At 43.3% G+C, this 27,884-nt stretch overlaps 1 protein-coding gene, 1 long non-coding RNA gene and 2 other non-coding genes across 4 annotated transcripts; all 4 read left to right on the top strand.

The window, feature by feature from the left end:
* Nucleotides 1–140: 140 nt before the first annotated feature.
* On the top strand, nt 141–16,345 carry NCBP3 (nuclear cap binding subunit 3). Its single transcript, XM_053995760.1, has 13 exons — nt 141–326; nt 1,901–1,966; nt 2,703–2,808; nt 3,708–3,833; nt 5,776–5,904; nt 8,102–8,175; nt 9,046–9,154; nt 9,864–9,963; nt 10,262–10,368; nt 11,409–11,688; nt 12,386–12,543; nt 13,687–13,851; nt 14,357–16,345. The coding sequence occupies exons 1-13, from the start codon at nt 174–176 to the stop codon at nt 14,590–14,592; spliced, it is 1,809 nt and encodes a 602-aa protein (XP_053851735.1). The 5' UTR covers nt 141–173; the 3' UTR covers nt 14,593–16,345.
* A 1,448-nt stretch (nt 16,346–17,793) lies between these two features.
* Nucleotides 17,794–20,018, top strand: LOC128817452 (uncharacterized). The gene is made up of 5 exons (XR_008440200.1): nt 17,794–18,114; nt 18,681–18,704; nt 19,127–19,196; nt 19,357–19,474; nt 19,855–20,018. It is a non-coding gene; the product is annotated as an uncharacterized LOC128817452 (long non-coding RNA).
* Nucleotides 18,958–19,031, top strand: LOC128817496 (small nucleolar RNA SNORD49). Its single transcript, XR_008440209.1, has one exon. It is a non-coding gene; the product is annotated as a small nucleolar RNA SNORD49 (small nucleolar RNA).
* On the top strand, nt 19,710–19,783 carry LOC128817500 (small nucleolar RNA SNORD65). The gene has a single exon (XR_008440213.1). It is a non-coding gene; the product is annotated as a small nucleolar RNA SNORD65 (small nucleolar RNA).
* Nucleotides 20,019–27,884: the final 7,866 nt, after the last annotated feature.

Raw genomic sequence — 27,884 nt, 5'->3', positions numbered from 1 at the left:
CTCGGGGGGAGCCCCGGGCCCGCCGGGCCGCGCCGTGCTGCGGGCGGCGCTCGGGGCCGCGGCGCTCCGCCCGCCCGGCGCTCCTGGCCGCTCTCCGCGCTCGGAGCCGCCCCGCCGCTCTGTGCCGCCCCGCGCTCGTCTCGCTGGCCGCGCTGGGCGGGCCTGGCGGAGCCATGGCGGCCGTGCGGGGCCTGCGGATCTCGGTGAAGGCGGAGGCGAGCGCGACCACGGCGGAGCCGCGCGGCCCCGAGCCCGAGCCCATGGAGGTGGAGGAGGGAGAGCTGGAGACCATCCCCGTGAGGCGCTCGCTGCGGGAGCTCATCCCGGTGAGGGCCGAGAGGTGTGGGCGAGGAGGGGCTGGCTCCGGCGGCTGGGGGTGTCTGAGCGCTCCGTGGGGGCTTTTGGGGGGGGATTCTTAGGAAAAGCAGGGATGTGGGAGCGGGGATATGAGGGGACTCGGGGGCGAGTCCTAAGGAAGCGGGCGGGATGTGCTTGGGAAGGAACGGAATAAAGGAAGCGGTGGAGAAGAGGCTTTGGGGTGCAGTGTTGGGGTGCGGAGGAGGCTGTGGGTGGGAGGGGGTACAGGGAATGTTTGATGCCGGGATCTCAGGGAATACCTGGAGCAGGGAACAGGGGCTGACCGCGGGATAGCAGAGCTGGGAGGGTGGGCTCTGATGAGCGGGCTCTGAGGGTTTCCTTCCCGATGTTTTTCTGCCCTTTTTTCACTCGCTGATTGTTTCTGTACAAGTTTTAGTAGGATTAGGTTTAACAACTAAAAATGGGTCAGAGTCCTAAAATCCTAAGTAATCTTTTGCTCTCAAAACTTGGGTGAAAATTGTTTTGGAAGCTAATTTTTAATTAGCTGGTCTACCAACGTGCTTGTGCTTTTACACAACATGTGGCCTGAGAGACAGCATCGTGCTGCACTTCCTTGTGCTCCGTGAGTCAACCTCAGACACTGTGGGGTTTCAGCTTTAAAAACCTTGTTTACTTTGCTTTTCCTTTTCTAGTAACTCTGGCCGTTTGGCAGCATTAGAGGAACTTCGGTGCTGTTACTAAGAAAAGCGATTGGATTGTGTTCTTCAGTCTTTCTAAACTGAGACTAACCTACTTCTAGAAATGGTCCTTTGGCCAAAGTAATTATTGCAGCACAAGTGTAAAGAACACGTTTACTCCTAAAGAAAGCAGGAGGTGTTCTTCCAGCTCTAAACTTCTGCCAGTTGAGAGTGTCAGAATGAAGAGATGCCATTTTACACATGCAAACAACGGAGGGAACAGAATTGGGTCATTGGTCCAGGGGCTGTGGGGTTTAGTCCCTCTCTGACTTCAGCAGTCCTGACTGATAGAGAGGAAACTTGCAATTTTTTCCCTTCTCATTTTTCATTTTTACCCCCTCTCAGTATCAAAACGGAAGTGTTTCACCTTGGGATTTGGAATTTGGGGTTGAAATAATGACAGGAATAAAAAGTTACTTTTTTCATTGTGGATGTGGCTTGGTGTTCTCACTTTATGAGATTAAAAGCTGCAAAATGACATTTCAGTAGTCAGGTATCACTGTTAAATCTGCTCGTGTTTTACAAGGAAATTATACCCAAATCCAAAATTGTGGAAGTCTTACTTGGGAAAGATGTTTGATGACTTTTCCTGCATTACTGAGAAAGTAAAAGCTTGGCAGCAGCTGACATAGAAACTAAATTCTGTCGAAGTGAGGGAAGTTTGGTTCAGTTCTTGTGCTTTTACTTTCACTGACATGAGAGTGCCTCTCTGTCCAGGAATGTAGCTTGGATCAAGGAAAAGAGGATCTATTTCTTGTAGGAATGATCAGGTGTTTTTTTCAGTGTAACAAGTGTGTTGCTTTCAGTGCTCATTGAGATTTCATCACCATTTTGCTTTGTTTCAGGACACCAGTAGGAGATATGAAAACAAAGCTGGAAGTTTCATCACTGGCATAGATGTAACCTCCAAGGTAATTTTTGTGCTCTTCAACATTTTGTCATTTTTGCCACTGGAGAGGTGGAGCCATTTCATTTCTTTCTTTCCCAACATGGACAAAGGCTTGGCCTGGTGTTCAGGTGATTCAGCTGGCATGAATCACTGCATATCCCAAAGATCCAGAAACCTAGAGTGCTTCCTAATAAAATCTGGAGAACAAGGAGCTTCTCAGCCAGTTCCCAAAATTGCACAAGTTCCAGGCAGGCTGTTACTCATGATGTACATTAGAGGAGCCTGAGTTGCCAGTCTAAAAAGTTCTCTGGAGCCAGCTCTCCAGTGTTAAATTCATGCTCAGAGGAACAAATTCACACTTTTGTATATATTAAAAAAACAAGGGAAAAAATCCGTATAATCTTCAAAGATGAATTTTGCCTGTGGTAGAAAGGCTTCTTTTAGAAGAGGGGGTTTATTTAATATTTGTTAGTAAGGACTAGATAATGTTCCTGTTCCATGATGGAGTCTGTGTTGTCCAAGCCACCTTGTTTCCCATGCATCCTGATTCCCATTGCTGGACCTACACAAAAACTGTTCTGTGACACAGAAATATTTTTGTGAATTAATTCTACATTCTGAAACCCATCAGTCTCTCCAGAATTAACAGAATTATTAATATAAATTGTTGCTGTCTGGTAGATTCTTAGGTATCCTCAGTGCAGTTTGTTGAGCGTGCTCCTGACTCCTGTTTGAGTGCATTGTTTTGCATTTTGCAGGAAGCAATTGAGAAGAAGGAGCAAAGAGCCAAACGCTTCCATTTTCGGGCTGAGGTGAATCTGGCCCAGAGGAACGTGGCCCTGGACCGGGACATGATGAAGAAAGGTACAAGTTCATCCAGCAGTCAGGAGCAAAGATCCCTTTAGTTACTCCCTCACAGTGTCTTGACTTGATTTATCCTGCAGTATTTCCTACATTCCCAGAGGTTTTGCCAGATTACTGCTGAAGGGAATCACTTTGGGGTTTTCCACTTTCTCGTTTGCACGTGGTTATTTTTTAACCTCTTTGACACTTGCCACTTCACTCCTTGTTTTACCAGCCCCAGTACAAATATTACATTTTTTGTGTGCCTTATTTACTACTGCTAAATTCCCAGGATTCACCTTCTGGATCAGTGCTGCTTTAAGCATCTTTAAATGCTTTGTAAAAACCCTGGAGCACTGTGTGGGTACACGTGGAGGACTCTGTGTCCTGTGCACAGGGAGATCAGACTCTGTGCTGTACACACAGTGAAGCTGCACTGATGGCAGGCTGGAACAGAAGCCAGGAGATGTGTGCACAACAGACTGGTGCTTTTGGCACCCGGTTAGTTCTCAAGGCTTTTTTTCCAGCTGGCAGCTTGGACCTGCTAAGCTGTGGCCTGGAACAGCTCCCCATCAGGTGATACAAGTGGAAGTGCTTTGTGCAGGGCCTTGTTTTGTTCTGCCTCTTTAGTACTTAATGATAGCACTTTGGCAGTGTTCAAAGAGGAAAAAAAAAATGTTTTTCAAGCTGTTTGGTTGCTGTGCAATCTCTGTCTCTACCAGTGCTTGTAACCTCTTTTAATTCTTAATTTATTGGAAGTTTTGCACTGTGGAAGAATAGACTTAAGTTACGGTCTATGCCCTGCTTCACTTCAATTAGTTCCTCTTTAGTTTATTTAAAGTATTTGCTTTATAAACTCATATGCTAGTAATCTGAAACCTTAGAATAAGTATTAGTTTTGTGTCTTTTCCTCTTTATAGCAATTCCTAAAGTAAGACTGGACACCATTTATATTTGTGGAGTGGATGAGATGAGCACCCAGGACATCTTTGCCTATTTCAAAGAATATCCTCCTGCTCATATCGAGTGGCTGGATGACACCTCATGTAAGTAAACACAGTATTTTTAATTCTTATTCTTTTATTGAAACCTGGTCACAGCTGTATTTCTAAGGGGAAAAAGAAAAATGTCTAAAATTATGTGCTGCCTCCATCTTGACATGAATAATATATCTGAGAGAGGGTGATTGAACTGTGCAGTTGGGCAGGTTGGGATGGTTTTGGGTGGAGGAGGAGGAGATTTGTTGCCATATTTGTGTAGTGCATGCTCCAGGAGAAATGGGTGGGTGGAAGGAGGTGGCAGCTGGGTGTGATTTCCATAGATTGGAAAAGGAATGTGGGTACACATGGTGAGGGCTGTTTTGGGGAGAGAGATCAGCAAGATCAAAGGTGGTGGCAAGTTGAGCTTTCCTCACTGACACTGAAGCCTGTAGAAGAGATTTTTGCTACAGAAAATGGAACTGGAATACTCTGAGATTGTCATGTGGCTACAAACATTGTGCCTGAAATAATAGAAAAATAAATAGGAGCCAGTGCAGGTTTTCCAAACAGCTGGAAACTCACTGACAAGCATGGCTAAAATCTGAGAATCAATACCTTCATTCTCTGGAGTGACCCTGAAGAAATTCTGCTCCAGTGCAAGACAAAATAGATGGTGACCTTGAGGTCGCTAGATATGACAGCTTGAAGTACTGGCACAAGCTGATAGAAAATGAGAAAGCCAATGAGCCCTGGGTGGATAATTACAGTACAGAGCTGCTGGATGGACCTGTGCTGATGCATGAGCTTGGAAATGCACAGCTTAACTCTTCATTTCTAAGATAGTCTGTTTTCTTAAATGCTACATGAGTAAATTCATGTGAAAATTAAGGCTTCAGGCTTGTAACAATACCCTTTCACGGTTATTACACGTCTTCTTTAATGGTGAATTTTCATGCTGTGCCTGAGTTACCATGTCAGCTACACTTGATGAAAATAGCAAGAAAAAGCTTTTTCTTTTCAGCATAGATTTGCATCGTGGCAAAAACTTCAGTGTTCCCAACTGAATTACATCTTAAGGTGTGCAAAAGTGGATTTAGTGTTCTGTGTTTCAAATTGGTGAACATGAAATGATGAAGGTTTTGGAAATTTGGAGATAGGAAGATGAGGCAGACTGAAAAAAAAAGTAGATTTATTAATCAGTCGTTGAAGTTAATACCTGGGTGTTCTTCACCTTGTAATTCTTGTCTGTTTGAGTAATTTAAGAGAGATTCTTTTATTTTGGGTCACTGTACAGTCTTCTTAATATCTGAACCCACTCTGCTTAACAGCAGAACAGAGACATTTGTTGCTGTATTTGTACCGAGTGCAGAAAGCTTTTGTTCAAATCCTGTTTCTAAGCAGTTTTAGCTCTTTCAATTTCAACATCTATGAAATGCTTTTAATTTGCCTAATAAGTTATATTTTAGTACCATCTGCTGATGCTTAAGGCACATCCTGAATGATATTGTGAACCTCTGTACTCTATAATCTGTGCAAAGTGCTGGAGCAGTCTCCTATTTGCCCCTATTTTCCTGCTTTTTGGAAAACATTAACAGAATTCTGCAGTAAAGTCCAAGGTTCTGTTAAGTTGCTAAAGGGGAAAAAGATCCAGGCTTCATCCCTGCCCCCTGCTGCTCCCTTAATCACATTTGTGTGGGAACACATGGATCCACTGACCCCAGTCCAGTGCCCTGATTTGCTGTTTTCAGGAAGCCTCTCAAATCTAAGATTGTGTATTTCAGTGATTTTGGGGGTTTGATCAGCTCTTGTGTTTTGTAATAAGCTGAAAATTGTGTGTCCTTCAGCTTATCAGATGTGTTAAAGAATATGACTTTCAGTGCAAGAGATCTGATGGCTTTTTCTGTCATTTCTGAGTTTTTGTCATTGATTTCCTTCCAGCAAGGCAGGGGAGATGTGACTGCTTGATGACACCAACTGCATTTGGGTTTTGTGTTTCTGTTTGTCCCAGGTAATGTGGTCTGGCTTGATGAAGTGACAGCAACACGAGCTCTAATAAATATGAGTTCCCTGCCTGATCAGGAGAAAACAAAGAGCAGAGAAAACAATAAGGAGAAGACAGCTGAAAAAACCAAGAAAGGTAGATTGAGATATGCAAATACAGCCATCATCTCATTAAATCAATGAAACTTTAAACTTCTGCTGGGGTATTGCATAACCTAAATTACTGAAGGAGCTTCTATCGTGTAGTTGCAGGTAAATGTATTCTGCCACTTTAAAAAAGGCTTTCATCTTGGAAACCTTTTGAAGAAGCTGCTTCTTAAAAGGTGGGTTGGAGCCAGACCAAAAGCAGTAATTCAGTCGATACTAAACATGTTAGATGAGGCTGATACTGAGAGCTGGTATTTATAGTGGGCCATATGCACAGAAATAGCTCTGTGTGCTGTGCCTACAAAGGCAGGCAAAGTGGGCAAAAAGCAGGTGTGAGAAAATGGCCTATTTTTGAAATGCCACCTCTAATTCCCTTTTTGATGCACCACCATCCTTCGAGTGTGTCCCTCACAGCAGCGTGACAGTGCATCACTTCACCAGGGTGTGTATCAGCTCTAAATTTGGCTGTTACCCTTTTAAGAAAGAAGCTATTAAAATGTTGGTTATAAAAGAGCAGAGCAGCAAAAGTACGTGTCAGTGTCGTGATCACTCTGGTACTTGACTGCCTTGGTTGTAAATTTATTTTCCTTTCATGTGGGGAAGTTTAAAATCAGAATTTTCCTGCCTGAGGACAGTTTTGCTCTTAGGCTGCTGTGAGTGCTGTGGTTGGAGGTGCTCTATCACATGATACAGAGCAAAAAAATGTCATATTTATTAACATTTCCATAGTTTTTGCTTAAAAATGCTGTAGCCAATCTCTCTGTTAGGTATCTGCAGTTCTTCCAAAAGCCTTTCTGGGAAATTTGGTGTTTAAGGCTTTGTTAAACTTAAGGATTCTTCTAATTCACCCCCTTTTCCTGCTCCTTTTGTCCCCAAAGCAGTGGCTTAACCATCCACATGACTTTAATTTTGGCCTAATGTTGATAAAGCTTCAAGTTAGACTTGTTAGGAAATTTTTGGAGATTAGGGACATTTCTTAAATGGAGCATAAACATATCTATTTAATCCTGCTTGCTATGAATTGCATATTATATTATCATTGCACCCCATCTGAAAATAAGAACTGTTATCTGAATTACTCCTGTTCCTCTGGAGTATTAAAGAAAATACAGACTGTTCAATTACATCTTAAGGTGTGAGATCCATACAGACACCCTGGAGTCATCTGGCTTGGTTACGTTCCTTTTTTTAGGTAGGAATTTCAGGGCTGTTGTGACATTTAGGGAAGCAAAAGATTGGTCTGTGCTATGAGAAACTTCTAATTTGTGAGTCAGAAAAATGCCTGAGTACTCTCCCTGATGGAACTTAATTATTCTGGTTTGAATTTGGGTAACTTGTTTACTTAAATTCTCTCTTTGCTTTAAGTGTGGTTAATCGTGCTTTGTTTTCACTCAGGAGTATTTTCAGGATCTTTTGAACAGCTGCCACTCTCTATTTTAAGTTTTTAAGTCTATTGTTGGATGAGATTTAAGATAAGGGACTCTGAAATATAAAAGAGAGAATTTTTTATCTTAGGTCTGTGAAGTACTTTGAGATCTTTGCAGATGATATTGGTATATCACACTGTCCACAGTCATTACTTTTTTACAGTATTTTATTTCTTGGGGGCTTTGGAAAAAAAACCAGCATGAATTGTCTTACACTGAGCTAAAAAGAACTGAGAAATCAAAGCAGCTCACAATTTTAGCAATTCTGGAAGCATGCACTTATTGTTTAGTTATTTCACAGCAAAATTAAGTCACTAAGGCTGTTTTTTTTCCTTTTTACTACTCCCTCTCTAAGCTTTTGATTAATAACCTGGTTTACACTGTTAGTATTGGATATTTGCAGGCATTTGAAAATGAGATGGAAGGAAAGGCTTTTATGTGCCTTTAGTGCCTTGGCCTTGCTGATCTCTGATTTTGAACGCACTAAATCCTGACAGGCAGTGCAGTTTCATTTGCTTTCAAATAATTAAATTAATGATGGACATGTGCTGCTGCAGGCACAGAGCTCTGGATGTCACTGTGCTCCACTTTTCCATAGGCATTCACTGCTTTGATTATTCCCTAGGCTGCTCAGGAGGAAGGAAAACACCTTCAGGCTGATTTCAGACAATGTAGGTAATCATAAATCAAATGAAGCTGACACACTAAAATGGAGCTTGGTTTTGTTTGGTTTTTTTTTTTCCCAATTATTTTCCTTAGAAAAACAGGAGGAAAGCTCCGATGACGAGACAGAAGAAGGAGAGGTTGAGGATGACAATCCCAGTGATGTGGAGGTCAGTACAGAGGGGAAGTGGAAACTCTGCTGTGGAAGTTCTGCTCTGGCTGGTGTGAAGTTTTCACAGCATTTTAGGTTTCTATTTGCAATTCACAATTCAATTATCAAAATAAATGAGGTGGGGAGTGAGAGGGAGTGCAGGTGGTGGTAATCCCAATGTAAAGTGCTTTGTGAAAATAGATTTTGGGGAGTTTAAGAGTGAGCCTGGCTTCTCTTTTCTGCTGAGAGGAGGCAATGAAAGAACAATCATGGAAGGCAATGACCTTTCAGCAGGGAAAGTGCTTAGAGCCCAGTGGGATTTAGGCTGCCCATGGATCTGTGGGAATCAGCACACACAGTGATGTCCTGGCAGCAATTTAATCCTCACTGCCTGAGTGTATAATAGGTGTGATTAGGATTTCCTTTAGGAATGGCTCAGGGAACACTCCTACATCATGGAAGTCTGCATTGGAGTTTCTATATTATAAATGAAAAAGAAAGGTTTTTAATCACTGTGTGAGGGCATGAGAACCTGTTAATAAAATAATGTAGATATGAAACAGGAAGAAAAAAGAATTTTTTTTCAGTGCCCAGGTTTTGCTATTTATTTTCTGCATTTCAGTCAGTAATATAGAGTCATTTGACAATTACTGGATTTAATAACCTGAGTTAATGTTATGGAGCAAGACAAGTATATATTTAAAATTTTCAGGACAATTTACATTAAAAATTAATGTCAGCTTGTCAAGAAAATAAAGCAGAGTTAATTTGAACATCATTTGAAAAGTGACTTTCTTCATAATCACTTGACTGCTTCTCTGTAAGCAACCCATTTTTGTTCAACAGTCATTTGATTTTTGAGTCCAAAATACCTTTTTTGCCCCCAAAGTTGGATGCCCTCTCCCAAGTAGAAGAGGATTCTCTCCTGCGTAATGACCTTCGCCCTGCCAATAAACTGGCTAAAGGAAACAAGCTATTCATGAGATTTGCTACTAAAGGTAAGTGACCACCTTAACAAGCACCCTCAATTCACTGCTTGTTGTAGTTTTATTTGTTGGCTAATTAATGACTCAAAGTGCCTACTTCTTATTTAAAAGTGTGATTTTTTTTTTTTCCCTAATTGTTAGGTGTTAAGATTTTGCCATAAATCTACATTTCTTGTGTGAATTATATCCAGCTCAAGTTGTATGAAAATTATTGTCCCTCAGGGCATTCTTCCCAATTCCATGGAATAGGAATGATGCCTTTTTCCAGAAGTAAAATTCCACGTTTTATAAACATGGATACAACTTGTGATGCCAATGAGGGATTAGTAAAAATTTTTGCTAAATATTAATTTTATGTATGACTAAAATGAAAATCCGTGTAATTTCTGGACCATGCAGGAAGTGGGACATTCATTAAGGTGATGAGGAAGGTGAGTGGAAACTCCAGCAGTGACAGGGGGATGTAATGCCCTGTTAAACTGATCTGTAGAAACCCAGTCTCCCTGGAATTAACTTTCTAGACACAAATAAAGCTGTGGTGGTAGGAGAAATTCCAGAGGTATAAGCAAAATTGAATCCCTCATGGAGGAGGGTGAAGTAATTCTGATTTTAAGGCACACTCAGTCTCACTTTCTGTCTTTGGATGGTTATTTATTTTTATGCTGTGCTGTAAGTTATATTCTAAGAGGGGAAAATTCTTATAATTTATGTTTTTTTGCAGATGACAAAAAGGAGCTGGGAGCTGCAAGGAGAAGCCAGTATTACATGAAATATGGCAATCCAAATTATGGAGGCATGAAAGGAATTCTTAGCAATTCTTGGTGAGTGTTGGACAGAGGAATTGGAACATGCAGGTAATTGGACATGCTAAAACGGTTTTAATTTGTGGATTTTCTATTTAGTTTATGTAGATGCTTCAGTGTAAATAATGTTTTTGCAATGTGAGTGTGAATTATAAGGAGAGAATTTTCTCATGAAAATAAAGTTTATGTTCAGACCAGCTCTGACATAAACACTGTTAAAGTAGGTGATAATTGCACATCCTTCATCCAGGATTTAGGGGTCATGAAGGAGCCATAATTCCTGTGACAGGAATGTCACCCTGTCTCTGGTTTTCAGGAAGAGGAGGTACCATTCCCGTCGGATCCACCGGGATGTGATCAAGAAGAGGACGCTGATTGGGGACGATGTGGGCTTGACTCCTCCCTATAAACATCGGCACTCAGGTACTGGGGACACTGGGACAGCCCTGGGGGGACACTGGGACAGCCCTGGGGGGACAATGGGACATGGAGGGCTGGGCAGGGTCTGGAGCAGTGCCTCACCAATCCCATGGGATGTGTGGAACTCTTCTTAAAAAAACAAACCTGAATCCCATTTTAAGAGTTTACAGGAAATTCCTGAGGCAGAAACCTCACTCTGCTCGTTGCTTCCCAAAGTAGCTGCTGCTTTTTATGTGACATTTTTCTTCCATAAAATTTAGGGCATGGGGACTGTGGCATCACAGGCCAAAAGAAGGAATAAATGACTTCTTCAGCCTTCTTGGCAATTTGTCATACTTGCTAAGTCAATTCTCCCAATCTCTAAATGTAGAACGGTAGAGATGAGAAAATTCTATTAATTAGGCTGGAATGTCTTCATCTGCTGCCTAAGGTAGAAAAACAATGGGTATAAAAATCTGACATGAGACAAGTGCAGTGTGACTGGCCTGTTAAAAATACAGCCAAGGATGTGACAAATCTCATGGAAGATTTTCCATGTTGGTCGTGTAGTGCTGTCTGAAGAGATGTCTGAGTGCTGGTGATGACTACATTGAAATTGTTTCTATTTAAATCAGCATCTGTGATGAATTCATAATAATGATACCTGTGTTCTTTTTGGCATTGCTGCTTGCAGGACTTGAAAGGATTTTTGCAGAGCCAGCAGCTGGCACATTAAGCCCTGTAAGATCCTGGGAATTGTGCTTAGCTCAGGAAGGAAGAACTGCACCTTCTACAAGAGGCAGTTGTACTTTAATTACTGTGTCCAGCTTTGTGCTTGGCCAGGCCTCTGAGGGAGTGAACACCAGGGACACTTTGTCCTGTGGCAGTTTATGCCATTTATTGATTCCAGTTAAAATATTCTGTAAAAAAAAAAGAGAGAACTACAAGAACTTCAGACTCCTCTGTAGGAGATCATTAATTACAGCGAGGTGATTTTCCTTTAGGTTTGCCTTTCAAGTACTTTCTAAAATTCAGTTGATCAGAACGAGTTTGTTTTGCTGCAGGCTTGGTGAACGTTCCCGAAGAGCCCATCGAGGAGGAAGAGGAGGAGGAGGAGGATCAGGACATGGATGAAGATGACAGGGTGGTGGTGGAGTACCGGGATGAGCTGCAGGCTTTCCGGCAGTCGCGGGAGCGCAGCGCCGCCAGGAGATCCAGCGCCTCCGACTCGGATGAGATGGACTATGACCTGGAGCTGAAAATGATCTCCACCCCCTCGCCCAAAAAAAGCATGAAGATGACCATGTATGCAGATGAGGTGGAGTCACAGCTGAAAAATATTAGGTAAAAGTTTCTTAGTCCTTAAAAGTAGCAGTGAAGAGGTTTCCCAGTTTTAGTACCGAGCTGTCGAAGCTTGAAGACAAACTTGAAACTGTTTTTCAGTTCTTAATATAATTTTGTAGTCGATATCCTAACAAGAAATACAGAGACTAGGCTTTTAATAGAATTAACATTTTTTTAATACAGCTTTTTCTGCAGATCTCTCATCCTTGCTTATTAATAATAATGAAACTTGAAGTAAAATCAAGAGAAATTTATGGAAACAACCATAATTAACAGGGAAAAATAACTCCTCTTTCTGTTTTCTCTTTGCCCCTTGCTCTTCATCTCAGAAAAAAAATAACCCTCCATTGTTGATGACAAGAAGGAATTTATGTTCATTATGGGCTTACTAACCAAAGTTGTATATACTTTAGATGAATAAAATAAAATGTGTCCCTTCAGTAGGATAGTTATACTCATTATAATGTCAATTTTTAAATGCCTTGAAATGGATACTGAGGTATTCATGGAATTATTGTCATATTTAGGATTCTGGCTTGAACAGCTTCTAAGCATCGTTTTTACTTCTTTTTCTCAGCAGAGAAATCCTGATACTATTATTTTCTGTGATGTAATTTTCCATATAAGAAGACTTAAGAACTATACTAGATTAAATTTTATTTAGAGGACATCAAATCTATGGGGTTTTTTTTTTTAGGAATTCCATGCGAGCAGATAGCATAGCCACCAGCAACATCAAAAACAGGATTGGCAGCAAAGGATCCTTGGAGAAAGTTGCAGATGTCAGGCTCCTGTTGGAAGAGAAACGTCAGAACAACTCTGGGCCACGGCAGCCAAACAGCACTGTCAAATCAGGTAATTCTGTCACTCACTGCTGGGCAGAATTGTCACTAAAATATATTTATTTCACACCTGTGCTCCACTGCAGATAAACTCTGCATTCACAAAGTTTGTCCTCACTAAGAGACTGAGAATTGCTTTTGGGGAAAAAAAAATCAAGTACACTTTAGTGAAAGGTTTTTTAGTGATGTTGATTTCCATCAATTTTCTTTACCTGTGCCAATTTCCTCCCATTTTGTCCTTTTTGATTTGTTCCCTCCTTGAGGCAGAGATTCTCTGCAGCTGAGAAACTGCAGCTCACACAGGGAAGGTCATGCACAAAGTCAAATGTGAAACACTGATTACACTTAAAAATACACATAAATACACATAAAAATATGTATTACATGAAGATGGGTGTTTTTGCATTTGGCAGGATTTATTTCTGAGCATAAATAACTTATTTATTTGACTTAAACGTGTATAATTTCAGCTACTTCTGACATATGTAATATTATCTGACTGATAAGTGAAAAGTACGTTTTTGTATCAATGAAATGTCAAAATTATGTTTGTGTATTTTACCCCTCCTGTCTATTTGACAAGTTGACACATGGTCCTAAAATTCCCTTTGCCTTCATATTTTTGTCTGGACCTCCTGTAAGATTGGGAACATCCACCTAAGCCAGGCAAACTTCAGAATACAAAATTCACATCAAGGGTTAAGTATCAATGTCTTTAGTATTCTTTTTATTTTATTCTGCCAAATACCAAGCAGTGGTAGAATTCTAAATCAAGGTATCTGTTACCTGAAAAGAATTGTTGAAGGCAGACCAGTTTCATGGATTTTTACCTGCTGGATTTTTACAGACTCTGCTGCTACACCAGAAAAGCAGCAGGCCATGGGATAAGTTAGGTTTTTATCTTTTGGACAGAGCACAGCTTGAAAACACGAAATGTCAAATTTATTGCCAAAACTGAAATGAAATCTGGCTAAATTGTACTGCAGAAATTTCCAGGAAATCTGAGCATGAAAGACTTAAATGAACAGGCTAAAGAAAAGATAAAAACAGAGAATCTGTCTAGTGTCAATAGTGAATGAGCATAAACTGAGTTGGCAGAGTAAATGCCACAGGATTTTTTTTTTCTTGTCATTTTAATCACTGAAAATATCCCCAGATGTAAGGCAGAGACTGGGGAAAAGGCCACACTCTCCAGAAATCAAAGCTCCAAGCAGTACCTGTGCTCCTCGTCGAGAACCAATCTCAGATGTGCACAGCAGGCTGGGAATCCCCAAACAAGATGTGAAAGGCCTCTACTCTGACACCAGAGAGAAGAAATCAGGTTAGTTGTGTGCAGAAAATGTTCTGCTGCACTTCCTTTTGGTTTTGGAGTCCAAGAGAAATTCCAGCAGAAAGCCACGAAGGGGTGAAGTTGAAAGAAATTCAGGATAAATTAGCAAATGTTTGTTCAGAGCTTTGAAATCTAAATACATGTAGGGAGGAGCTGGGAGGTTTTGGGAGCAGTATTTTTATGGAGGTGAGCTGAAGATCAGGGACTGCTTTCAGACTGTGGGCACCAAAACAAATGTCAGGAATGCAGGGGCACTTCAGGTGTGAATTAAACATCCTCTGCAAATGGGGAGCAATGAACAAGGCTGCCCTGAGCCTCCTGCAGCTTAATTTCAATTACTCTTGAAAGCATAATCAGTTCCATGCCAAATATTGAAGTGGGGGGAGTGGGAAGGGTTTGAAGAGTTGCAGTGAGTTTAAGAATTGGTTCCTTGACTTCTTCCTCTCAGTCTTGTCTGTTTTGGTTTTTTTAAAATGTTTGGTTTTTATCTGCTTAGGTAATTTATGGACCAGATTGGGATCTGCTCCAAAGACACAGGAAAAGACTCCAGAGAAAGCTGAAAACTCTGTGGCATCTCCAGAGGAAGATGACTCTGAGCTGCAGAGGGTTTGGGGTGCTCTCATTAAGGAAAAAGAACAGTCCAGGCAAAAAAAGAGTCGCTTGGATCATTTACCCTCCCTACAAATCGAGATCAGCCGGGAAAGCAGCTCTGGCTCAGACTCTGAATCATGACTGGGTTCACAGCCTGACCCTCCAGGTGCTGACTGCAGCCTGGCAGGATCCCCTTTGCCCAAAAGCTGGACACTGGCAAAGACTCTGCAGTGAAGGTTCCAGAAGTGTCTCTGTTCCTTTTCTACAACAAGAGAGGCATAAACCACTTGAAACTTAAAGCAAAGACAGTTGTCTGGAGTCTGTGGCTGGCCCTGTGCTCTGTAGGGCATTGTCATCTCTGTTTATGACAGCAAACCTGTAGTGAATTGTAGCAAAACATTTTCTCCCCTGAGCTTTGAACTTAAAAGATGAGGCAGAAATGCTCTGTATTTTTAAGGAGACCTTTTCTGTTCTTGATGTTTTCATCATGGAGGCTTTTAACAAAATGTTTTACACACTTCATCCAAAGAACAGGGCATTTATTTCATGATCCAGATCATTGCCTTGCCCTTCTGGCTCTTACCAGCACCTTTCCTTTCCTCTTGAAGTAATAACAATAAAGCTTCCTTGGTGAGCAGCCAGCAAGGATAAAGCATGAAGGGATTGGTTTTCACATTCCCTTCTTCCAACACACTGAATGTAAATCCAAGTTACACATGTTATTACAGTTAAATTCCATGTAGGTATCCCAGTGGCACCACCAGAATCCAAGGAATCCTGGTCATTTATGTTGGTGATGCCACGTTCTGCTGTAGCAGGGATTAAGATGTTCAGGACTGCAAGGTTGGATGTTTGACAATTGTGTGAACCCCCTGAAGGTTTGGGGGTTGTTTTTTTTGCTGTTGTTCCACGAGGAGAGATTATATTCCTGTCATTCCACCTGGATTATGTCCTGAAGCAATCCAACAGCTGGAAAGCATTTTTATATTTGTGAGAATCTTCCCATGGGCCACGGTGAAAGCTGTAGTGGTGTTCTCCTCTGTGCTGTTCTATCCATGTAGAAGTGAAAGAGAAAAGGAAAACTTTAGGATCACTGTCTCCTGTCAATATTTTGGATGTTCTTCCTGTATAGTACACGTGGATGTGGGCATGGGTGACTTCTTCCATTCAGGTTTTTTACCTGCACATTTTCATCCCTCCCTGGGTAGGACAAGGGTTTGATCAGTGTGCAGCTGCTATTTTTTTTTTTTTTTTCATGTTGCCAGTAATTCTGAGTGAGGAATAATGCAGCACATCACATTCAGGTAAACAACAGGTAGCAAAACCATTGTAATAATCTGAAATCTGTTTGCATTGTCCCTATTCCTTGGTTCTGTCAGTCCAAAATATCTGTGAACTCCTCTTCCCATTTCTGCTTTTTAACAAGCAAATTTTTCTTTTTTTTAATTTTTTTTGTGCCCCCCCCCCGTTTTTGTACTAAGTTGAAGTAGGTTTGAGATTTCAGCAAGGAATCTGCAAAATTAACTTTTCTTATGCTTTATGATGTGTGAGGATAGCAGCATGTCAAACGAAAGGTCAAATGACAGGCACAGTGACTGAAGGGGCAGTCTGGGGGCTGACCAGGCTTCAAGCCTTACTCTTTCCTTGTTTTGTGACACTCATCCTTGATTTTATATTTAATTATTGAATATATAAATGTCTCATAAAAGTACTGTTGAGAGAAACGCCTGCAATGTCTGATCACTGTAATAACTCATTTTAAACGTGTGCTTTCACTGATATCCTCTCCCCAAGCTTTCCCAGAGAATCACTCCCATCTCTCCAGATCCTGATAAAATTCATTTCACTGGTGTCTTTCTGCCAGTAAACCTTTGTGTTGTGTCACTGCTTTGAATCCACTGGGACCTTTTTTATTTCCTGAAAGGAATCAAGCACCTCATCCACCAAAGCTGGATTATTGGGAACCCTTGCGTGGTGTTTCCATGTCAATATTCCTAATTTAAACCTGGCAAAGGATAAACTGATGGGAATAGGGGATCTCTAGCTGATCTAAAAGATGTGTGAAATCAAGCACAGGCCTGTGACCCTTAACTCTGCTTCTGCCTTCCAGGTTGTCAGAAATTTGCCTTAAAAATTCCCCCACGCTGGTCAGGACTGTGGTTTTATGGTTTTGGGGGGGTTTTTGTGTGATACTGAGCCCACAGGAGCTTAGCTGCAACAAGAATCGAGGTTTATTGTTTAAGGGACTTGTAGAGAGGGTTTTGTAACTGAGTGTTCCTTGGTTTTGCTTTTTTACAATGTACAGAGAAGCCTTGGAGAGTGCTGGTATCAGGAATTCTTTCCAGCTTTGTGCTTCTTAGTTACCTGAGCCAGAAGTGCTGGGATTTGGTAATTAAAAATGAACTCAAAATTTTAAGTCAATGCTTTTCCCTCAACGTTTTAACTTCCATCTATTTGAGAGATTGCAAAGAGAATTTTGTTCCAAGTTCCCTTCTCTCTGTTTTCAGCTGTTCAATCCTTAGCTAATGTGATTTTTCTCTCACTTTCCCAGCTATCATCACCTACAAGAATTTGATGCAGAAATTGATGTTTGACAGGGAGACGGGACCTGTGTATTTCACTAAAATGTGTTTATGTTGAAAATTGCAAAAAAAGATTTGTTGGCTTTGGCTCTTGCTGGAGGATCTGGATTTTAGGTGATTTGTTACAGCACCACGCTAATCCTTCTTGTAGGAAGTTTTTGCTGTTTGGAAAATGTGGATTTTTGATAAATAGTTCTTCAGGCTGACTGAACACGGTGATGTTGAGGGTGAAATTTGAAAGCAAAGCTGGCTTTGTGTTTCTGTTTAAAACGATAGCTGATGCATTTAACAGAGGGAAGAGGAAACCAAAACACCCCTATTTTCAGCTCAAGATGACACAATGTGAAAAGAACGGAACTTTTATTTCAAAACAGCTGTTCTGTTCTAAATAAAACTGGCCTGAAATCGCTCCGACCTCTCCAGTGTTCCTGGAAAAGGCGGAACCCGGGGCAGGGCCGGTGCTCCCTGGGGTTGTGCCCGGCCGGGGCCGACACGAGGGTCCCTGCCCGAGGCTGTCACCTGTCCCTGCCCTGAGGTGCTGCCTAAACCTGGGGTTTTTTTGGGGTTTTGGGGCCGGGGTTTGAGCGATGCCCGCGGCTCCGCCCGCCCCGTTCCCTCACGGCCCCACGGGCGGAAATGGGAGCCTCGGCGCACCCCCGCCTGTGGAGCAGTAGCACAGTCCGCCCCCGCCGCGGGGTGGTACGGCCCAAGGCTTTATAAGCGGCCGCCGAAAAGAAGCGCGCCCTTTCGCGCCGTGCCCTTGGAGGTGGCGCTGGGAGAGCCGGCGGGGCTGGGCTCAGGGCCGGGCTCGGGGCCTGCAGGGCGGGCAGCGGGACGGCGCAGGCCCGGCTTGCCGAGCAAAGCGCCCGTACCGCTGAGCGAGCTGAAGCGCTCGCTCCCCCAGCTCGGCAGTGGTAGCGGCCGTCGGGCCTGCCTGGGCCGCACCATTGGAGGGGCGGGGGGGGCGCGGCGCGTGGCGCCTCACGGCCCTTGTCCCTCAGGCCACCATGGAGGCGGCACCGGCAGCGCGACCCCGCCGGCAGCGCCGGGACCCCGCCGGGGCCGCGGAAACCCCTCCCCGGTAAGTCGGGAGTTGCTCGCGGCTCGGCCGGGGCGGTGCGTGTGGGGCATTGCTGCAGAGGGTGGCGGTCACACGCTGCTGGCCCGGCCCTGCCCGCGGCTCCGTGAGGGCCGTGCAGGCAACGCTGCTCTGCGGAGTGCTCGGCATCCAGCGCCTCCATCGATTTTTGTGGCGCTGCAGCCATAGAAATCAGCGATTAGGTCCCTTTTTTAAATTTCTTGATCTGCTAGACCCTTTTTGTGTAATTAAACATTACACCCGCAGCATTGGAGTGTTTGCGATTTCAGTTTGAAAATTGCTCTGTTGGTAAATGCAATCTTGCGACCTGCATTTAAGTTTACATAGTTCTAAATCTCCTCATTAAGAATTGTTTAGAGAGGCTTGCTGACTACTAATACCTGTTTGATATAAATATTCCAGTGATTCACATCAGCTTAAACACGGGTGGAAGCACAAGCAGAGTGGGTCATGAGGGTCTGGTTTTGTTCTTGTTTTTCCCTGCATAAACCTACTTTATACTGGTAAAAAGTATTCTAGTAACACTTCTCTTGCTTTTATTCCCACAGCAGAAAGGTGTCTTGAAGTAAAGAGTAAGTTACTTTTTTTTTTTTTTTTTTTTACATTAATGTGTGCAAAGTTGTTAAAAGGGGGTCCAGGCCTTTACAAGTCAAAAATAATCTGTAAAAATTACATCTTAAGTTTAAATAAAAACTCAATAAAACTGAGTTTGTGTACATACAAGTTAAAAGTTAATGCTTCGTACACGGGGGGGGGAGATTGTACAACTGTTTGAGATGGAAGCTGGTGTTTTGAGTGATGAATTAGAGGAGTTAATTAGCAGCTGTTGATGATGATAACCCTGAATAGGAAGTGCCGTCAGATGCGAGAACTGACGATACCCTGGTTCTGGTCTGAAATGCAGCTACACACAGGAGCCTAAACCTCCACATCCATCCTCTAGGAGCCAGCAGGAAAACATCTCACCTTGTCCCTCTGTCCCACTTCTCTGCAGGGCTGGGCTTCCCACGTGGATGTGACACAGCAGGACTGGGAACAGCTGGGGAGGTGGCCCTGATGTGAAGGTGAGTGATGGCTTTCAGTGCACTACACAGAACTCTGTACCAGGTGAAATGCAGATTTAGAATGAGGTTTATAGGGTGTAAGGAGCTGGAGATGTGGATTTTTACTTGGTCTGTGTTCCTTAGAATTTTAAGGCTGATCTGTGTTTTCTGATGCATTTAGGCAGAGCCTGCAGGCCTGTGCTGCCACGTGCTGGTGGCTGATGTCCACCCACTGATGGGACAGCTCTTCCCAAGCCCTGGGGAGGGCACTGAGACAGCAGAGCAGGAGAATCTGCTGGGTGAGTTTAAATTTTTATTGTGCTCTTAGCTGGATGTGGTGGCCTTTGGCTGCAGTCCCCAGAAAGAGACTTAATTACACATTTGGAGCAGAATTTCTGCTCTAAATGTATAATGAATGAAGTGCTAGGCAAAAAAAATACTGGCAGTAAATGTGAGGGCAGCTGTTTCTGCACTGTAGACAGAGAGATAAAGGTTTTCTTCCTGCCACAAATGTGTCAATTTCCCTGTGATATCACGTGATGAAACTAACCCAAACTTGCTGGAATTACCGGCAGATTGACTGGTGGTGAGCAAAAGGTTTTCTGATGATATCTGACTCATTAACAAGTCCAGTAATGATGATTAAGGCTGGTTACCTGACCCTGCTCCTGTGTTCCAGGTGATGCTGCTGGAAACATCTCTGAGGCAGAAGGACTCCAACAGAGCACCTGGGCGTGAGGATTTTGTGTAGACACATTTTCTGCCTGTTACAGAGTGGTAACAGTGTTAACACACAGTTAAAGTGTTCATTACATGTACATTAAAACCATTTGTAAAAACCCACTGTGTTTTGTCACTTCACTGCATTAATTTGCTGTAAGATGAAGGTGTACCCAGATTGCAGAGTGCTCACTGCAGATAATGCCAGTGTGGGTTTAGTGTGGTAATCAGAGGTCAAACAAGACACCAAGAGTGTTAATTACTGCAGAGACCAGCCCTCCAGCCAGAGCAGCAAATGCAGCTTGTATGCAGGCTTGCTGTTTCTTGTTTTGACCTCAAACTTGAATTTAAAGTCTGCTGCAGAGGCAAAGCTCAAGGGTTAGGGGGGCTCTTGGGAACTTGGAGATGCTTGAAAGAGTTGAAACCCAGCATTTGAGGCCAAAACTCCCAATTAGTTTAATTATGTCAGTAGAACTGGCAGGATATATAACACTAAAGTGCTCCAAACATCCAAACTGATGGTGCTGAGCCTTCTGCCCACCTGGTGTCAGCAGTGGAAGATTTTAGGGTGTGCTTTTTGCAAAATTAATTCATAACTAAACTAATTCCTCAAGAGCCTGTGTTCACTGCACAGCTCCAAGTGGGAGAGCTTGGGATTGGTTTTGCCTTCCCTGTGGAGTTCAGGTGAAGATTGAATTGCTTTTTAATGTTGATTTTCTGACTGAAAGGTGCTGTGAGTTGGTGCTGCTCCTGTGGCATCACAGGGCTGTGTCCCTGTCCCTGCAAAAGCACAGGTGGCTGTGCTACCTGAGGTATAAGATGCATGAAATCGAGAATTTCAAGAATTTCTCTTAAAGTTAGTGTGCAGAAAAACAGGCTCAGTGTTTTTCAGAGAGCTCCTGGTTCTACAACATGCAGGTAAATTAATTGGGAATTTTTTTTTCCTAGACTTGTTATTGTAGGACATCCAGGGCTTAATAAAAACATTCAGCCTGGGCAATGGAGTAGGTAAAACATGTTTGGAATTAATTAGTTGCTGTTTATCTGAAAGGATTTGAGCAGCATGAAGAACAGGTTACTCCACTGCTTAATTAAAAGTTGCATTCTGTTCCCAGTGTTTAAAGAAACAAAACTCATTTTTGCCTGATTTTAAGAGCTTGTGTATTAGAACATGTTGACATTTCTTATAATATGCACTGGGAATAAAAACAGGTTTAAAACTCAAAAAGCACAAGGATCCACCTTTTTTTTAAATGTGAATCTGCAGACCATGGAGGTAAAAGCAGCCACGTACCCTCAGCAAACAGAAATAATCAGCAAATTGTTTAATGAGCTGTTTAATTTGCTCAAGGAAGGTTTGCTGCAACTTGCTTTATAATTCTTGCTTTCTAGTGTTAGAATTCTCTCATCAAAACAGAGCAAAGTTGATCTGGGAAAACTTAAATACTGAATTTACCTGGGTTTACTGAGGGTGCTGTTGGTGGTATCTGTTGGAGATAAATATTCACGAGTTTCATTTTAGCATCACTTGTTTATTGTTCTAATCAAAACCAAAGTTCCTCGGCAGGGATCCTCTAGCAGGCTGGGCTTTTGCTGAGATTAATGATTGGAAAAGTGTTATTTCTGTTAGAAAATGGTGCCTTTCAAACATAACAAATGTCTTCAACATTTTACTGTGGTCTTCCAGGGGAGCGCAGATAATTTCATGGTGCCTGAGGGGAAGGGAAATAAAACCATTCTGTTTTGATTACATTTGGAGCACTTAAAACTTAGTGTTGGGGAATAAACAGCAGACAAAAATCTGGTTTTAAAACACAATTATTTTGGATTTTCTAAAGGTTTAAAAAGAACAGTTGGCAGGAATCCCTTTGGCACTCAACAGCAGCCAACAACCCTGGATAAATCTAAAATAGATGAAAAGATTAAAGCAGAAAGAAAGAAAATATGCAACAGAGCAAAGAATGGCTGAGTGCCAGCTCTTAGCAATAAGAGAGATGGCAATGCCATGTCTCAAATCACAGTTTGAGAGAAAACACGGAGATTATCCCCAAAATCTGTGCTGTGGCTGTGGAGCTGATGGAGAGGGATCCACAGGGGCAGGATTGCCTTGCTGTAAATCACAAGCTTCACATTTCACATAAATGCTGGTTATCATGCTTCGTTCTTGATTAGAATTGTAAAGCAATCATATCTACATCAGCATGAGAATAATCACTCATGCAAAGCCATAAATTACTGTAATTAATACATGCCAGCCATTAATGGCAATGTAAAGAGGAGCTCTCTTGGCTTGGTGGCTGCTCTTTCAGCTGAGGCACTTTGAGCTGTAGCTACTTGATTAGAAGGGAGGAAGGGATATCCTGTGTATCTGAGCTTTTCAGAGTGCAAGAAATCCCAAATATTGACACCTCACTCCTTTTCCCCTCAGAGCAGGAGGAATAGCTGTTAATTTTCCAACTCTCCTTCATTTCAGAGAAGTGAGGCACAAAGGAGCTGCTGTTTTCCAGCAAGGAATAGCATTGGTGTCATGCAAGAAAGGTGTCACAGGTTTGTTTTCTCCCAGTTAAAGGACGGCAAATGCTTTGTTACAATTTCTGAGATACCACAGGCAGCAGCTCTTGAGCTGCTCAGAGCAAAAACTCAAAATAACCAGGGGGTCTTTGGCCTTCCTCAGGCTCAGGGTGTTCCTGGCACCCCACTGACCTTGTGCTGCCAGAGCTTGAGCACATTGCATGTGTTCCTGTAAAGAAGGACAAGGTTAATGCATCATTTAATGCTCTGCTAAGACAAACATTCCCCTTCTTTGTCACTTCATGTCGTTTAGTGCCTTAATTTTACGCTTGAAATCAGTTTCAGCCCAGCTGTAATGAACTGATCCTAAACCTGCTGAACGTGCTGAGGGTTGAACAGCTGGGGTTTGATTTAGGGCGTGCAAGGAGGGCTTGTTTAAAGAACACTGAGCATTTTCTGCTCCCGTGCTCTAATTCAGAGAGTAACATCTGTCCTGCTTTACCTCCTGACACTTGAGCCCACAAGATGGGGCAGTGACCAAGCTCAGAGCAGTTGAAATAAAAGAGATTTTTGCAGCCTTGAAGATGCTTCTTTGGGGAAACTCGGTTTTACTGCTGGTTCCTTCCCTGTTTCTAATAAGATTTGCAACTTTCATTACTATGTAGAGAATCCCCCACACAGTGAAAATGTCACTCTTTAATTAGTTGTTAATTAATGTTTCTTAGTGTTGGACCAGCAAAGGCTCAGTTTTTGATGCTGTGCAAACTTGCAGTCATGGTCCCAGCCCCAAAGGGTTCTGATCTGACTGTGATGAGAAGCCAAAGGAGTTAAAACTTATTTTTATTTGATAAAAATAAAGGATTAGTTGCCCTCCATTACCCTTCCCTCCCATGCAGCTCAGGAGCTGCCAGGCTGTGCCTGCTCCAGGTGGATTTTGAGTCAATAAACACCCCCAGCCCTGCACCTGTGTGGAACTGAAACCTGAACAAAATGCAAATGAGAAAATCACTTAGTGGAGACTGATTTCAAATCCCTGCTGTTTTAATCAAATAGAGATGTTAAAAGTTTAATCTCCAATAATTAAGACTTTTGTTTGTTAGGCTCCTGTTAGTGTTTGCAAGTCAATACTTGGATTTTTTTCCATAACAGATTTTTTTGTTTGTTTGTAATGGTTTGTGGTAAAATCATTGCACAGCACAGCTGTAACACGAACTCTGAACAAACAATGATTGATGTTTCTGAAGCTGCCTATGGCTTTCTGCTGGGCTCTCCTTGGTTTTCTTTATCATTTTGATTTATTTCCCAGATTTTTTGATTGCTTTCTTGCTTGTGCTTTCTCAGATCCTGTAGGATAGTTAGTCTAGGTTTGATTTTCTTGTTTTTTTGTATATTTTGTGCACTTGCAAACTGCACCTAAAGATTTGTTAGTGTTGGCTTTGGGTTTGTTGAGTGCTGTTATCACTGAACAGGGAAATAGGCTTGAGGATTAATAGCACATTAAAGACAAACTTCCAGCTAAGCCTGAAGTTATCAGCCATAATAAAAAATAATGAATTTTCCTGGATAGCTGAAACTTTATTAATAAACACCTGAGTCAAGATAATAGTGGCACCAATGGTAATTTGGTTATCAGCCCTTATCAGACAGCAAGTGCAGTGCTGGTGCTGAGGTGATCTGTGAGCTGTTTAATGCAGCTCACAGCAGCAGCAGCAGCTGAAATATCCAATATAAATGTTTTACATCTGTGCCTCCACCTGATAATCCTGCAGCAGTCTGCAGTGTTCCACATCACCTCGTTACAGATGAGAAACTGGAGCTGGGAGCCCTGCTGGGAGCAGGCACAGGATTTGGTCAGTCATTGGATAAAGCAATTTTCCTGAACTGTGTCAAATCAGGTATTTTATTCCTTTCATCCATGGCAGTAAATAATAAACTCTTTGTGCTGAGTGAAATGCAGGGGATACCTGCTGGGAAGATGATGGGAATTGTTTCAAAGCTGGGAGTGAGGTGGGAGCTTTGAAATGCACAGTGATGGGAAGCCCCTGCACCAAGGTAGCTGCACTTTGAATTGAATTAATTTAATCTATGCAGGCACCTCCCCACCAGCCTGTTTGCTGCTGTGCTTTGGAGGAAGATGCTCTGTGCTTGCAGGAGGTGAAATAAAGCTTCAGTGTCCAGGGCCAGGCTGTTTGGAAATGCAAAACAGGAGCTGCATCAAGGGCAGGGATTTCACAGGTGCTGCTTTTATGCTTCAGAAAGGACTTAGGAGATGACAGCAACAACGTGGTGTCACCTGGCAACAGGTCAGAGGCTGGAGCTGAGGCAAAAGAAGAGTTTCAGGGAGGAGGACAGGGCTGAAGAACCACCACCAACACCAAAATGGTTTGAAGAATGCATGTGACACCAGGGTGAGGGGACAGCTCTGGGCTGGTGGCTGCCCCTGCCCTGGAAGTTCAGCCCGTTTTGGGGGTTGGCACAGAAAAAAAAGAGAATATTTGCATTTCAGCCCCCAGCTCTGCTGTTTCTGTGCCTGTGGTGGAGGGGAGCTTTGAGCCTGCAGGAAAGCACAGCTTGGGAAAATCCTGAGCCTTGGAATTGATAATTGAACAAGCAGGTGGGTACAGTGAAGATGAAACAACAACAAAAAAGGAACGGTGAAGTCCTCTTGGGAAGTGATGTGTGGATGCACACAGCCCCAGCAGAGGCCTTTGATTCTGTATGTGCAGCCTGTCCACTCTGGGATTTTCTGCCTGTCTCTCTACATGCAGAACTCCCCAGCAGTGGAATCCTGTGGGATCAGGGGTCAGAGCCCTGGGGGAGCAGGTACCAGAGTGTGATTGATTCTTTGCTGCCTTGTTTTTCATTTCTAGAAGAGCTGGAATTGCAGCTCTTGCCTGAGTGAGTTACCAGACAAGGAGCAGCTGCCCAAGGGAAGCTCATTCCTGGGTGATGCAGCTGGGGTTTCCACATCTGTTGTAGCCCAATATCCCATAGTTTTCCACCCATCCCTGAGTCTGTGCATGTCTGCGCCAGGAATTTGGGCCTGTAGCAAGATGCTTTGAGGTTTTAATTATGCAGATTGTGTTTAGGATGGCTGTGAGTGCTGCTTGCAAAATCCTGATCACAAAGCACCTCCCCAGATTCTTGCCCAGAGCCAGAGGAACCCTGGTTTTCCCTGGAGAAGGACAGAGCTGACAGGGAGAACCAGGAATAAAGTGGTTTTACAGCACACACCTTGAAAATCCAGTGATAAATGCCCAGCCCAAACCTTCAGTGAATTAAATATTAATATTTCTCTCCTCTTTTGTAAACCTCCAATCTATTTGTCCTTCCAATAACAGCTCCCTGAGAGCTGCCACATGCACTCACTGAAGGCTGGCATTGCTCATCCCAACCTGCTGGATGCAAACCAGCCCACAGGTTTATTTTCTCCTCAGATTGAGTTAATAAAACAGCAAAGAAGAAAGAAGGCCCAGAAGCCACAGGATCAATAAGCTATTAGGAGCCAAGAAAACTCAGCAAACTGCACACATAATTAAAGGCTGTGGTGAACAGGTTGCATCTTTTCTGACTCTATCAAATCAGGTCTTCAATTTTATGTAAAACCATCAGCTGAGCTGAAGGTAAAACCAGCTGTGTCTCTGTTTATTTACAAGAGGGGGGAGAAAAAATAGGGGGATAAAAAAAGTGGAATAAAAAATGCAAGCCCAGAACTGCCAGGAGGGACTGCAAATAAAGCCCCTCCAACTCCCCATCCTTCAGGGGTAACTGAGCCATGGGCTGATGTAGTTGGCACATCAAAAATGACACTTTATTCCTAAATACCTTTCCTGCAGTGCCAGCTTGGGATCCAGGATTCCTGCAGTGGGCAAAGCTCTTGTGTTCCTCCTTGAGAGCAAACGCTGTGCTAACATTTTATAGAAACAGTGGTTTGGGTTGGAGGGGAAATAAAGCCCATTTCATTCCAACATTCTGCTGTGGGCAGGGACACCTCCCACTAATCCTTGTTCCAAGCCCTGTCCAGCCTGGGGATATCCTTCCATTTATTCATGATAATGAATTAATGTTAATGTGCCTGGAGTTGGGCCCCCCCTAGGAAGTGAGGCTGGAGCCTGGCTGGAGGCAGTCAGAGCACGGTGGGGGATGGCTCTGTCCTTCAGAATTTCCTGTTCAAGACATTTCATAGAGCTGGCAAGCTCCTCTCCTCTTGCTCTGTACAGCCTGCTGGTGGAAATCACCCCCCAGGCACAGAAAAACCCCACTGCCCTTGGAGTGGAGGAGAAGTGGGATCACAGGATGCCATCCTTGTACCAGAGGGGCTGGGAGGAGATTTCATCTGTTGCTCACCAAGGAACATTTCAGTTGTTTTTCCCCCTTTTCCCTAAGCTTTGATAGGTGAATTCTGCTAATAAGGTCAATTAGTTTCCTTGGCAATGGCAGATCCCAGCTAATGGAGCAGGGGACTCTTTGTGTTTCCAGGACATGAGTGCTCCTGAGCAGGAGCTCACAAACCTCCTGCTGCTGCTGGAACAGGGGTGATGGACCACAGGGGAGCCCTGGAGGGATTTTGCCCCTCTCCAAAGGCAGTTTTAGTGGGATAACCCAGCGTGGTGGCACTGCCTGGGGCAGCCTCAGCCACTGCTGCCTCCCGTGGTGTCCCCTTCATCCTTTAGGTCACTTTTTGGCTCTTCCTCTGGGAAAGGTCAGTGTTTGGGCAATTTTGGGTTGATAAATGCTGACTTCTGCCCCTGAGCAGCAGCAATGCTTTTGGCCTAAGTATTTTGTGCTTCTGGACATCCCCAGGAGCATTTTTGTGTCTCCCTCTGCTCTCCCACACACTCCCTGCTCGGGGGTGACTGTTCCCAGCCCTCTTTCCTGCTCCCAACCATCCTCTGGCAATGCAACCCTCATTTGAAATGAATAACCACCTTCAAAACACAGCCAGCCTTGGTGCAAACCCTCCCCAGAGCACCCAGCTGGCAGGAGCTCTGTTAAAGAGCTCTGTGGCACGCGGCACCAGCCCTTGCATGGCTCTCACCCCTCTCTCACCCCTCTCTCGTTCCCTCCCTGCTGTTTCCATTCCCCTCGCTCTGAGCTCCTCAGTCTGCACAGAATGATTTCCAATTACGTGTTTGTTGCTGAGGCCATAAATCTCCTCCCCAGGCTGGCTTGCTTGATGCCCAGGCAGAGCTGTGGTGCTGGTGGGGAGAGAACCAACTAAGCCAGGCTGAGGCTTTTTATGCTTTATTTATTTTATGGTGGCCCTTTCCTCCTCTCTCCTTGACAAGAAATGATCTCATTCTGCTTTCATATTCTAACAGCAGTGATTTTCAGTCCTTGAATGCTTTGTGTAAGGCCAGTTAAAAGCTTCTGACCCAAAGCAGCAGCCCAGAGTAGCCCAGGGAACATTGATTATATGTGGAGTGAGCCCTGAGCTTGTTTTGATGTTGATGAGCAGGGAAGGGAAGCATCTCACTC

Source organism: Vidua macroura, chromosome 20 (genome assembly GCF_024509145.1).
Source record: "Vidua macroura isolate BioBank_ID:100142 chromosome 20, ASM2450914v1, whole genome shotgun sequence".
In the NCBI taxonomy this organism is placed as follows: domain Eukaryota; kingdom Metazoa; phylum Chordata; class Aves; order Passeriformes; family Viduidae; genus Vidua; species Vidua macroura.
The sequence above is the reverse complement of the archived record's forward strand: the minus strand, read 5'-3'. Positions and strand labels throughout refer to the sequence as shown.